This window comes from Pleurodeles waltl, chromosome 5, assembly GCF_031143425.1.
Source record: "Pleurodeles waltl isolate 20211129_DDA chromosome 5, aPleWal1.hap1.20221129, whole genome shotgun sequence".
Taxonomy (NCBI): Eukaryota; Metazoa; Chordata; class Amphibia; order Caudata; family Salamandridae; genus Pleurodeles; species Pleurodeles waltl.
Window position 1 is genome coordinate 950471715 of NC_090444.1, and position 12879 is coordinate 950484593.

General features: G+C 41.4%; 1 protein-coding gene across 7 annotated transcripts in view; it reads left to right on the forward strand.

Annotated features, from left to right (window-relative positions):
- Positions 1-12879, forward strand: part of RGS17 (regulator of G protein signaling 17) — a 525561-nt gene that overhangs the window by 395174 nt on the left and 117508 nt on the right. For all 7 annotated transcript variants that reach the window (XM_069235064.1, XM_069235065.1, XM_069235066.1 and 4 more), the window contains one exon: positions 6591-6825. In XM_069235064.1, the coding sequence (XP_069091165.1) occupies positions 6591-6825 (235 nt within the window). The remainder of the gene's footprint in view (positions 1-6590; positions 6826-12879) is intronic.

The following is a 12879-nucleotide window of genomic DNA, read 5'->3' on the forward strand; positions in this document are numbered from 1 at the left end:
GTTAGGATTTAAGGTCAATATAAAAAAGGCAGAGGCCCTGGACCTTAATCAACCATGACAAAATGCAGACAGTCCTAGCTTTGGCCCCTTTCAGTAGGCATCCATATATCTGACATATCTAGGTGTCCAAATTGCCCAGACTACAGCACAAGTGATCTCTTTAAATTATTCACTGCCATTGGCGAATATTCAAAGAGAAGTGCACTTGTTGTGGCTTTGCAGAATTGCTGCAGTGAAAATGTCAGTCCTGTCTAAAATTCTGTATCTATTCAAAACCGCTATGTATATCTCAGTACCAATGGCCCTTCTATGCCAGGCTCAACAGCTTCATTTGGGGGAGGGGAGCGGCGAAGAGTGGCGGCTAGTCTCCTTTCCCTACCATTAACACTGAGGAATGAGTTGTCCCATATCTGACAGGTTATTACCAAGCAGCTCAACTAAACTTTTTAATGAGTAAACTGATAGTCTGTGGTGCATTGCAGTCCATGCAGTCACAGAACGACTGGTGAACTGGGTGGTAAAGAAATACTTGTGATTCAGACAGTACTCATTGCCAATAACTAGAGTTACCCTTGATGTCTGGGACAAACTGAGAAGGCTCAAAGGCTTCACAAGTTATCCATCAGGCTTCACCCCATTTGCATAATGCGGAATGAGATAAAAGGTATGATTCTGGGATTACTTTTCAGTAGGGAAACCATGAATTATATTATAAACCTTGAAAAATGAATTTGGACTACCGAAGACTGAATGAGTTCAATATTTGCAGGTCTGCCACTAGGCGATGAATGCGACAGTGAGAATGGGGGTGTCATAAGTTCTTACAGCATTTGACGGGTGGGCAAGGGGAGGCGAACATGACAATCACCTGATCTCTAGGCTATAGAAGATAACTTTCCCCATACAACTTCCTAAAAGCCCAGGCTAAAAGAGATGGGAGATCGAAGTGTGGTTACTGTTGCTAACTGGGGAAAACCCTATGACAAGTCCAGGGTTACCAATAGATGTATGAATGGAATTGAGATCATGTACACGCTTCTCACTTGTTGATAGCTAACACCTGAAAAGTTGCATAGGTCAAAATAAAGTTGCCTCTCTGGTGGATATGTTGGTTTTTTAAGATTGACTCACTGCTGCATTTACTTTGGCAAAGCTCGAAGTTGGGCAAATACTGAAAAGAATATTTTAGAGCAGTTGACTCAATGTTCTGCAGCCTCATCCGGCATGACCCCAGCATTGTCTCGCTAGTACTCCTGTATTGGGGAGCCAGGTCCTATAAATCCCTCATCGATAAGCACATAACCCTGGCTTTGGTAGTTGTGTCCCAATCTATATTGTTCATGTGGGGAAGAAAGACACCCTCAGACTAAGAGGGGCTGGCTGTATAGGATTTGGGATCTCCTAGCGAAGGGAAAATGAACCTCATCCAATCAAGAAATATATTTAATAATTTGACACCTAATAACTACATTCAGGGAATTAACTCATCTGCATGTTAAAGTTTTAAGAATGATTCTATTGGAAAGGGTGCAACTTCTTCGAAGGTGTAGTTACAGAGAGACCCTCCCTGGGCAGAGGTCTAAGACTGGCAGGACACGGGCGCTTCTTTTCTCTGCACATAAGAAAAGACCCAGCGATCCTGGAGGTGGCCTGGGGGAGTGAGAGGTAAGAGTCCAGAAAATAGCTTCAAATAATCAGCTACCTAATTCCTCGCCGGTGGCCCTTCCTGCACAAAAAACAATCATCCCCACAAAGTAGGCATCATTGCACCATGGTGCATGGGTGCCTACGCTAGGCAGTAATTTGTGCATCGGCGCAGGAAGGACAGAAATGCGCCCTATATAGTAGACAATGCATTTCTGCCCTTTCCTGGTGGCGCAGCGCAGAAAGACACTTGCTGCACAGCCCTGCCTCACAGGGCTTGTAAATAAGCCCCCAAGTGTCTCCAAAAAAATCTTCTTTTCCAAGTCTTCGTTGTGAATTATGGGTCCACTGTCCTGTGAAAATACTTCCATAATAGCTCCAGTGAGTTTGCAGTTGCTGCTAACTTTTCCTTAAAACTGATATGATGGGTCATTCCTTTATGGGAACCTTTACATGTGTTTGCACGTCGGACCTTAATAAGTAAACTTACAAGGGGACGCGTATAGGTCGATGAACCTTTTAACTCGTTTAGGATGTTCTCGCCATAGCTCCAATATAATGAACAATAGTCTATAATCACAACACAATAATTAATAATCATTAGTCAAATCAATAATCAACGGAGTCAGTAATTATCACGCACCATGACCTTTCAGCCATGAATAACCACGCCGTTAGTAAAGGTTTAGTAATTTTATTTCCCTTATATTAACAATGCTAAAGTCATGTAGTTTCAGGGGTGTGGAATTTATTAAAATATCTACTTGTCCATGAGGCAGGTTACTTCTTAAATCTATATATCCTGTAAAAAAATCTGCTTGTCCCTTTGGTGCCATGTAGTGCGGTGACAAATTATGGCAGCAATCTTGTTTTGTAAGAGCTCTGATAATAGCCTCTCTGATTATGTCAGGGCTACTACTATAGTAGGGCTTGAATACTTGCAATTTCAATCCCTACTATAGCAATTTCCTTATTTTGCCACCTTCCCGCAGAGCTACATACTGGTGCTGGAGGAATCAGCAAGCAATAGTTCCAGGGCTGGAATGCCTTTCAGTCTGCAAACCTACTAACTTGCATGTTTAAGGATTTTCACCAGCTCTTCTCTAATCTTTTCCCATAATGAGAAAGGTTGGAAATTTACTCCTGACAAGGGCAAAAGTAGAAGTTCTTCCAGGTTTGGAGGGGAAAAAACAGAGGTTGGAGGGAAAGTGAACTTGTAAACGCTCAATAGATTTTCACATGAACAAATCTACACATGCATATTTGCTTGTGCTAAAATACAGTTCACAAATATTTTCTAGGAGTACGATTTCCTGGTCTACTTCTGTAAGTTCTTATGAATTTATGAAAGCCACTAATTCAAAGACATAGACCATGGGTGTACTTTAGTGACATTCCTTAAGAATTGGGTCCCTAATTACTGGCGTTAACAAAATACATTTTGTATCAGATTCAAGAAAAGTGCTGCTTTACATCGTAAAGTGACACTTTTCTTGCGCCCCCTCCTAACGCTACTATTTAAGATACAGGCCACCATGGTGGAATTAGGTACAATAGTGTCAAACCTTTAATGCTATTGTGGCGCTTTGCTCCACTAGCGTCAAAACTTCTGATGCTAGTGCAGCAAATTGCAAAGAGGCCTATTGATTCCAAAGGGTGCGTCCTTTTAACGTCTGCTTTAAGCAGGCATTAAAAATGACACCAAAAATGGCACAATGAAATCTTGTAGCCTTCATTGTGTCATTTTTGCGGGCCTCCTTGTGTCAGAACACCCCTTTGCATACATTATGTATGACACATGCATATTGTGGCACAAATGTCACAAAGTGGCGTAGTGCATGCATTGGGCCACTTTGTAGATATGGTGCAGCGTTTTTGGCAAACTAATGCCACATTAACACATTTACATGGCCCTTTGTTTTTAATAAACATCTATTTCCCTATCTATTGGCTGGCTTTACTGTGAGTGATTGCATTCTGCTCTTCCACAGGGAGCATATTGGCTCACAAATTAGTTTTGTGCAGTGGCAGGAACCACTGTGGCAATCAGTGTCGTAATGAAACTGCAGGGGGCCCCCCTGCAAAGAATATGGAGGGCCCCTCCCTCCAGACTAATTCAGGGCAGGTGCTGTGCAGAGGGGGCCCACTGGAAGGGGGCTGCAGGGCCTTTGTTACACCACGAGTGACAATGTGTGCTTTTTGAGACCAAATGTATTTTTTCTTTTTGCCAGTGTTTGTTACAAATGTATGGGCCTGGCACCTCCCACAACAATAAAGCGTTACAAAATCCATGTCAAAACAAGGCACGCATTGACAAAACCAAAAGACTCACAAAAAAATGTCAGACCGGTCGGCTTTGCCAGTGCTTGTTTATTTTTATGCTTCTTATAATCTTGTTGAAAATGGTTACACTGACTTTCTATTAGGAATATTTTTTGGAAATACTAGCATGCATCAACACATTTTACTAATTGACGCTTCAAAGAAATGGCATCTTTCATAGAAGCAAAACGTTTTTTTGTCCTAGTTGCATTTTTTTCAGAACATTGAATTTTGAAAGCAGAAAATCACTCTTGCTTACAAGCTGCTGCAAACATTTGCATCTAACCAGGGAGCATTCTGGGAGCATTACACTTAGTCTCATACTGTTAAACTTTTCAAACAAGTGTGTACACTTTTTTTATTTTTATTTTTTATTTTTACTTTAATCACTGCCAGTAGTGCAGTGTGACCGTAAAACATTTATTTACAGTGCTCACCCTAATAATGAAGGCTTTTAAATATTGAACCATACAATACAAGATCGAACATCATTAACTTTTGGACACACATGTTACCTCAACTGCAGACAATTCCGTTCTCTGTAAACTGGCAGCCAATGGGTTTGTGCTGCAGTGGGTTGGGCCTACTTGTCCTAAGGGCAAAATAAATATGAGAACTTGTTGCCCTTGACTCCAAACAATATGTCCCGTGCAATAGGTATTCCACATCCCTGTAGATTAATCTCAATATCAAATGAAACACATATAAGAACAATACTGGTGGATAGGAATTCCACATCCGTGTAGATTAATCTCAATATCAAATGAAACACATATAAGAACAATACTGGTGGACCAAAGCGACAGAATAAACGCAATCTAATCAAGGCTTGAATCACAACACATTCTAAGGCAATGGTGCAAATCAAAAGCAGAGTCAGCTGCAACAAAGATATGGCATACATAGAACTCAGCAAGATAATTTGTCAAAATATTAATCGCTGTAATTTGTCAGTCGTCATGTGAATACCCTCATCTAACCCAGATTAGCATCAGCATGTTGGACTTCATGCAAAACAATTTAGAACACAAATTTAGAAAACATCTAGCTATGGATCTATGAAAACAGCGCAGTTGGTACCTAGAAAGAAAAGGCATAAAAATGCATTTTAGTCATATTGTCATATCTACCCATCCACAGTATGGGTCAGCAAACAGAATCAGTCTTCGTCCTCAGGTCATCAATCGATTAGCAAAGCATCAGGCTCTCAGTCGGAGAGTATGAGCCCAATGACAGAATCTCCAGTCTCTTCTCTTCTCAATATCGTAGTAATTCCCTAAAATCTGAATAATTCTCCTCTGTCGCGTTGTTATATCAAAGTCACCTAAACTATCCCTAATTACCAATTGGTCAGTTAATCGTACGTTATTACTCTACCCAATAATTTTTTATACCAAATCTATGAATTCTAATATTTCTTCATTCATACTAAGTTGATTGGTCCGCTTCACGATGTCCTTATCATCCAGCTCGTCAGGTATGTAATTTGTTGCATCTTCCTCTCCAATCAGTGTCTTCATTGTTCGCGTCCTGGGAAAATACTTTTCACACACATTACACCTAGTTTGTTATATTTTTAAGGACAGTGTCTCCTGTTAGTTGGTTCTCATGGAAAACTTCTACTAAGCATTTTATTAAAACAAGGGACATTTCACAGTTAGTTCATTCTGTCAGCATTTTCTATTAAACGCTAAGAAATACAGCTTCTGCATGAGGCCTGGCAAAACTAGGCCAAGATACTCGCTAAGTTAAGGCCTACATTTAATAAGCTAGAGCACACTTCATAACCCTAAATATGACATAGTACTACATTAGTCTAGTACATTTTCAATATGTCATGAGTATTAATCATTAATTAGTACATTTCGTGAACATTGATGGCCATTCTCCGAGGTCACATTTTCAAACGTGTGTATTATTTTTCTCTATGTTATTCATTTTCTACATATTTCATTATTCAAAATACATAAACATTAATCATTTCTCATTAAGACACCTGCTTCAGCACATGCATTTGTTCCAGAAATGTGTGGGAGCACTAATTTTATTAGTAGTGTGTCGAAGGTAGGGACTTGTAAGTTGATGGGCCATCATTTTTCAGGCCCTTCGTCTATGCTGTCCGAGTGAATGTATGGATTAAAATTGAAGTGAATGTGCATTTCTGGAAAAAACTAACCAGAAGATATTCGATTAAGGAAATAAAGGTAGATCTTATTATACCAACAAATGTCGGGTCTTCAATTATCTTATCATCGATATTTTTAATAATATAGACTGTGTTTTAGCAATATCTTTGTAATACATTACCAATTAAGATGATCATTTAGAAACGTGTTGTTGTTAGTTGCATTCTTCGACCTGCTTTGCTCCAAATTATATTTTGTTGCTTATTGATGAATAGATTTTTCATCATTTCTTTTAATTAAGAAGTTTTAATGAGCATGAAATGATAAAATTTCTGCAGATTTCCTAAACTAAATATAGATAAACATTTAGTACAAACACAGAAAAATCATCATGTCTCACTTTCATACATAGCCAAACTTACATGTACAGCAGCGGATATGTCATTAGCGACAAACGTTATTAGTATCTCAAGTCTAATGACGCTCTTTCATTTGCAGCCAAGAACCAACTGCCGAAGAGATCTTGTCCTGGTCGCAGAATTTTGACAAGTTGATGAAAACTGCAGCAGGACGGAACCTGTTCAGAGAATTTCTGCGGACGGAGTACAGCGAAGAGAACCTGCTCTTCTGGCTTGCATGTGAAGAACTGAAGAATGAGCTGAACAAAAAGGTTATTGAAGAAAAGGCTAGGATTATATATGAGGATTACATTTCTATACTTTCACCAAAAGAGGTAAAGGAGAACTTTATATAGCTGCAGCAATGACAAAGATGGGTCATTACAAAAAGGTTAGAGACCACCATGTTCAATTATGATTTAATATATTTTCATCAGCTGACGCTTCAGACGATCAAATGCATTATATTTCTCATGCTTTGTTGGTAGAAGTGGTCATTCTTGGGTCTTTCTCAGTGTAATGAAGTTGCATAAATCCCTGGAATCATTGTGGAAATCATCAGTTCATTTCTGGTGGGAGAAAATAGAGGACTTATAAATGGATGTGATTGTTTTATTATTTTTTTCTGCTGTCATTTATTTTATAAATAGAACATAAACAAAAATGTAAGGCTCTCTAATGCATTCATTACAGGTGGCCCTGTAATTGTGACAGGGAAAATAACTGGATTTTCCTCTAGCATCCCCATTTCAAGTTCCTTGGTTTCAGGCTGTTTGACCCACAGACTTCGTAAGGTGAAATCAGGTGCAATATCCATGTCAAATATGGGAAATAGGGGAATGGGAATTAACAGCGGGGTTTGGGTTTAGTATTCCTGATTCCCCTGGTAGATTCCCCTTCTCTGTAGGTTATGTTGACTACAGTGACCACCTGGCATTGAGGCAAATTCTGGACAAGAGTGTAAAAGATTCAGGACAAAATTTCAGGACAAAGTTTCAGGACAAAGGGACAAAATTCAGGACAAAATTTCAGGACGAAGGGCCAAAATTCAGGACAAAAATTCAAGAACAAATTCGTTTTTTCAGGCACACCCAAGAGAGGCTATCCCTCACTAAGTTATCAGTGCATTTATTTACTCGTTTTTAACATAGCACTGTTTATTCACTGTGGTCCTTTTGTGATTGCCTCCTGGTATGCTATATTCAGGCATTACAGTACGTCCTTGTTCAGTAGTAAATAAATGCCCTTCAGCACTGTGTCAAGGCCACCACCCCTAACCAAATGCACCCAATCTTTCTTGAAGCGAAAGTAACAGCAACATTTTGATTATGTTTCCAAACATGTTAAAACCCCTGGCAAACAGTTTGGGAAACATTAAGGTCATTAACATTATGCTAGTTTATACAAATTGAACAAAAACATCTGGCTCACCCCACACTCACCCCAACCGTCCATGGACTTTCAACCTAAATTTTTTTTAATGAGGCAGGGCAGATGGTGTGGGCGACAGTCTCACACCTAATGTCAGGATGTGAGGTACACACACCTTGTCTGTAGTCTCACAGCACTAGAGTGTATGTGGGAGTCCGGACTACCAACCAAAGGTAATAAAAGAGGAGGATGAAATTGAGATCAAATGGGCGATCCACAACAACTGATTCAAAGGGTTGTTGTTAAGAACTGGAAAAATAAGGAAGAGAAGAACAAGGTGGGACAATTCCTAAAATAAGACAAGATGGGTCCACCAGGACTATCAGAAGGTATTGCGTACCTGGGGAGTTATCTCTGCAGACAGGAGAGAAACAGAAGAGACACTGTCAAGTGGTTGAATAAGCAGCACCCACTCCCCTTGGCAAACTTTTTTGGTGCAAGGGTCCACTGTTCGTGCTTGTGAAGGGTGAGCAGGGGCCAGACTCGTTGCAAAGTTGTGCTAGGCAAATGCCTGCTTTGTCCATGTCTTAAAATGGTTTTGCAATTGAGCAAAAGCCAAACTATATTCAAAATATATGCAATGTAAGTTGCACAACCAAACGTACAAAATTTTAAATGTAATTAGTGTTTCTTTTACATATGGCACTGTTTTCCCCTTTATATACAATTAGACCTCAGATTGAACTGGGAACCAGTTACCTTTCGATACCTAGTGATTAATATCTACCATTCCCACACTGATTTGCAGGATGGAAATCTCGGCAGAGCGTCACTGTCCCTCCGAGCCCAGTTTGCTTTTTGGTCTTCTCCTCTGCTTTCTGTAGTGGGCCAGGTCGCTCTAGTGAAGATGTGTGCAACCCCAATATTAGTATTATTTTGCAAACCTTCCCCTGCTTGTCCTTCATTCCTTTTTCAGACAAACAACATTTGATTTAGTTGCTGGGGTGCAGTTGGGTAGCTCTTTCCACCCTAAAGCTACCCGTGACTGTGGGTGTATTAGGCCTTCTGTACTTAGAACGCTATTATTCAGCTGCACAGGTCCAATGGGTGGCTCACTGGCTTTCTGCCCGCCCGCCCTCCTGCATAAGATGGGGTTTATCCATAAAGACTTTTAAGGAGGGCTTACTGCACTGCTCATTGTTTCCTACTGACCATGTACGGATCACCATCCAGGGTTATCATGCATAGCTTTCTCTTGCCTTGCTAGAATCTGTAAGCTTACTGACACAAAGAAACCCTGTGCTCCTGCACTACCTTTGCTAAGCCTTCCCACTCACATAGGACGGCTGTGCTCAGAGCAAGTCCATCAGTGGCATGCTGCAGGTGTCTTAAAATTGGGGAATTTGTTTCTGGACGGCAGGCTACTAAATGTCCAAACCCTTGTGGCAGACTACCATCTTCACCCCGGTCAACTCCTTACTTAGAACCATCTTAAACATTCAATAAGTGCCCTATTTCATGTCTGCCACCTGGCAGTAACCCTATATGAGGTGTGCCGAAAGCTCTGCACCATAGGGACTGGTGGCAAACTGATAGGATGGGTGTATAGACCTTTCCTGCAACAAGGACACCACTCCAGGTCTTCTCATCATACTACCTGGGGGATTGATGTGGCCAAACCTCTGCAAGACACGGGCTGGACTGAAATGCTGGACTTTCCCTTCAAAGTATCCCACAGCTGTCACTTTAAGTTCATTCATATAGCTTCCTTGGGAATGCATTTGGCCTCTTGCTTGCCATTTGGTTTGAGGTTTGCAACTCATATTTAGTTTCTTTCAATTTGCTGGCTTTATTTATTTTAGGCTATCCAGCTTGAGTTTGTCCCTTCCCTTGCCCATACCTTATCTACTGTGTCCTTCTGAGTGCTCCCTTTCTGTAAACAGACCTGTAAATCTTGTTCTTATCTCATCACATTTGCTGTGCATTCATAGAACACGGGCAAATGTCAGGCTCTGTCTTCGGTGGGACCTTAGGCCCTCATTATGCAACAGCACTCGATGCTACTTCACACTAAGGCCCATATTTATACTTTTTTAGCGCCGCATTTGCGTATTTTTTGACGTAAAAGTAGCACAAACTTGCAAAATACAATTGTAATTTGTAAGTTTGCACCGTTTTTTTAACGTCAAAAAGCGGCGCAACTGCGGCGCTAAAAAAGTATAAATATGGGCCTAAGCCGCTGTACTTTGTACCACTCTACTCAAGGCCAATGCTCTTTATGCCTCGCCACACAACTGCACTCTGCACCCCTGCCTGCTAAACCACTCCAGTCTAGGCAACACCATTCTACTCCACACAACTCCACTCTATGCCTCTCTGCAACACTGCACTCTATGCTAATACACTTTAAGCTAGTGTACTTTACTCTGTGGCACTCAACTCTATGCCCCTGCACTCTACATCAATACACTGTATGTCACTCTAATCTACTCTGCACTACTGCACTGTATGCCATGGCACTCTAAGCCACTTGATTCTATTCCATCACACTCAATGCCACTCTGGCAACTCCACTCTACCCTGCACCTCTCCATGCCACTTCACTCTACTGTGAATTACACCACTGCATTCTATGCTGCTTCAGTCTACCCTGCACCTCTCCACTCTACGCCACTGCACTCTACGCCACTCTGCCCCACTGCACTCTAAACCACAGCACTCTACTTCAATTCACTCTATGCCAATGCACTCTAAATAACGGCATTCTACGCCACTGCACTCTACTCTGCACCACTGTACTGTATGCCTCTGCTCTTTATGCCACTCTACTCTACTATACACCACTGCACTCTGACACCCTACTCTGCAACACTGCCCTGGCCGCCACTACTGTATACTCTACACCACTACTCTGCTGCATTCTGTACCGATACACTCTTTTCCACTGCAGTCTATACCACTTTACTCTGCATAACTCCAATCCATGCCACTGAACCTTACAGCACTGTACACTGCTCTGCACTGCACCGCTCCATTATGCACCACTGTATGCCACTGCACTCTATGCCACTTGAGTCTACTCTGAACTCTGTGCCACTGCACCACTCTACACTACTGCACTCTCTGCCACTCTATTGTATGATACTCTACTCCACTGCACTCTTCTACTCTGCCACATGCCACTCTATGCCACTGCACTGTACGCCAGTGCACTCTATACAACTGTACTGTACACCACTGCCCTCTACTCTGCACCACTGCTCTCTGTGCTACTCTACTCCACTCTACAGCACTATGCAACTAACTTTTAGCTATTCTAAACGGCAGCCACTCTGGTGTATAACATGGGTAAAACAGTTTGGCAAAGCCAATAACTCTAGCGTATACAAGACATATTGGCTTTGCCAATGTTAGTTAGTACTATGAATTACAGAGGTCCCTGAAAGAAATGTGAATGTGTAAGTCTTTATTTTAACCATGCAATACACACATCATAATATAGGCTGCTAATAAATGTGGAAACACATTTCAGTTAAATTTAAAAAAGTCCCTCTAAAATACATATTTGAATAATATACACTTTATACCTAGTACTACTATTTTTTATAACAGTCCATTAAAACCACACACTCCACATCTCACCTTGGTATACCCTTACAGTACATCTCTAAAAGAAAATATCTTTGTCATCAGAAAGCTTCAAGTGACTCCTTTGATTAAAGTCAAAACAGGTTTCCAAGCCCCTTTGCATTTGCAGATTTACCAGTTGCGTACATATGCATTTCTTTAGGGAAGGAGACACCCTGGCAAGAAGGCCTGTTTCTTATCTGTCTTCCCCTCCCTCTCTCAGAGCACAGGAGACTCCCTGCCTTTCATTCCAGCTGGGGAAACTGATCTGTCCTAATTACATTTTGTACTTTAGCTGAAAGGCTAAAATTAGGGACAAATGCTGTCCATTAATCCTTTCCTCACAGATATCGGGCAGTAGGGTTAATTTACAGGCAGTCCGTGAAAATTACGGACGGGTGGTCACCTTAATGTCGATCCCCACTCAATTGGTATCTCTGGGAGAGGGTGCAATGCTGTGTTCTATTAAGGCTCACTCATGAGGTGCCCCTCAATCCTTTGCTTAACTTGTGAAGGACATCATTAATCCTAGAACGATTCATATTATTTAACTGACACGTGTAAAAGATGGGAAATTAGGTGACATATTCTTTCAAATCAGTTGCAAAAATACAGTCACACATCTAGTAGGGCTAGTGGAGTAAAATGTATACCCCACATAGAAAATAACCTACACTACACCACTTTGCATTGGTATGTCTAGAAGTGTCATAACACATACAGAGAGTCAGGGAGACTGAAATCAACCAAATCTAAAGGAATCGACCCATACTATCTCCCTACATATAAAGCCAAAAACACAACAAAGTATGGGGTTCACTTATAATGAGGAGCTATACCCGTGGGACATTTTCCTGGTGCTCCTTAACCTCACTAGGTCAGTAAATGGTGAATGGGTGCTGTGAAGGGTCGTAAAGTGATGAAGGGGGGGTATTTCCTTTACGGACTAGGTGGTCTCACACACTATATAGTGTCATGCTTCATCATTTGACCCCCTTCACTTTTGGAAAGTTGGCATTTTCTTGTCCTATTCATTTGGTGCCCACTGCCATTGTCCTGGGTCCCATGACTGCGAATGGCTTAGCTGGTAAGCTTTGTGTATTTCCCCCAGACAGTGAGACAAAGAGGACCAGATGTTGGCAGAATGGACCATTCTGCATGGATTGCTGGGGACAAAGCTGATCCCTACACCACTTACATTTCAAAGGGCTGCCTCTTGGACATACACAAAGGAACCTGCCACTAGTGTTTTGTCACCCCAGACTTATTGGAGCCCTAGCAGGGTAACGGAGGAACTTTCCAGAACCAGATGTGGGGGTAACCTGGACGATTCCTCCATTTCTAAGGCTGCCACCAGATATAAATATTGGTCCCGGGGAGCAACTCTTCAG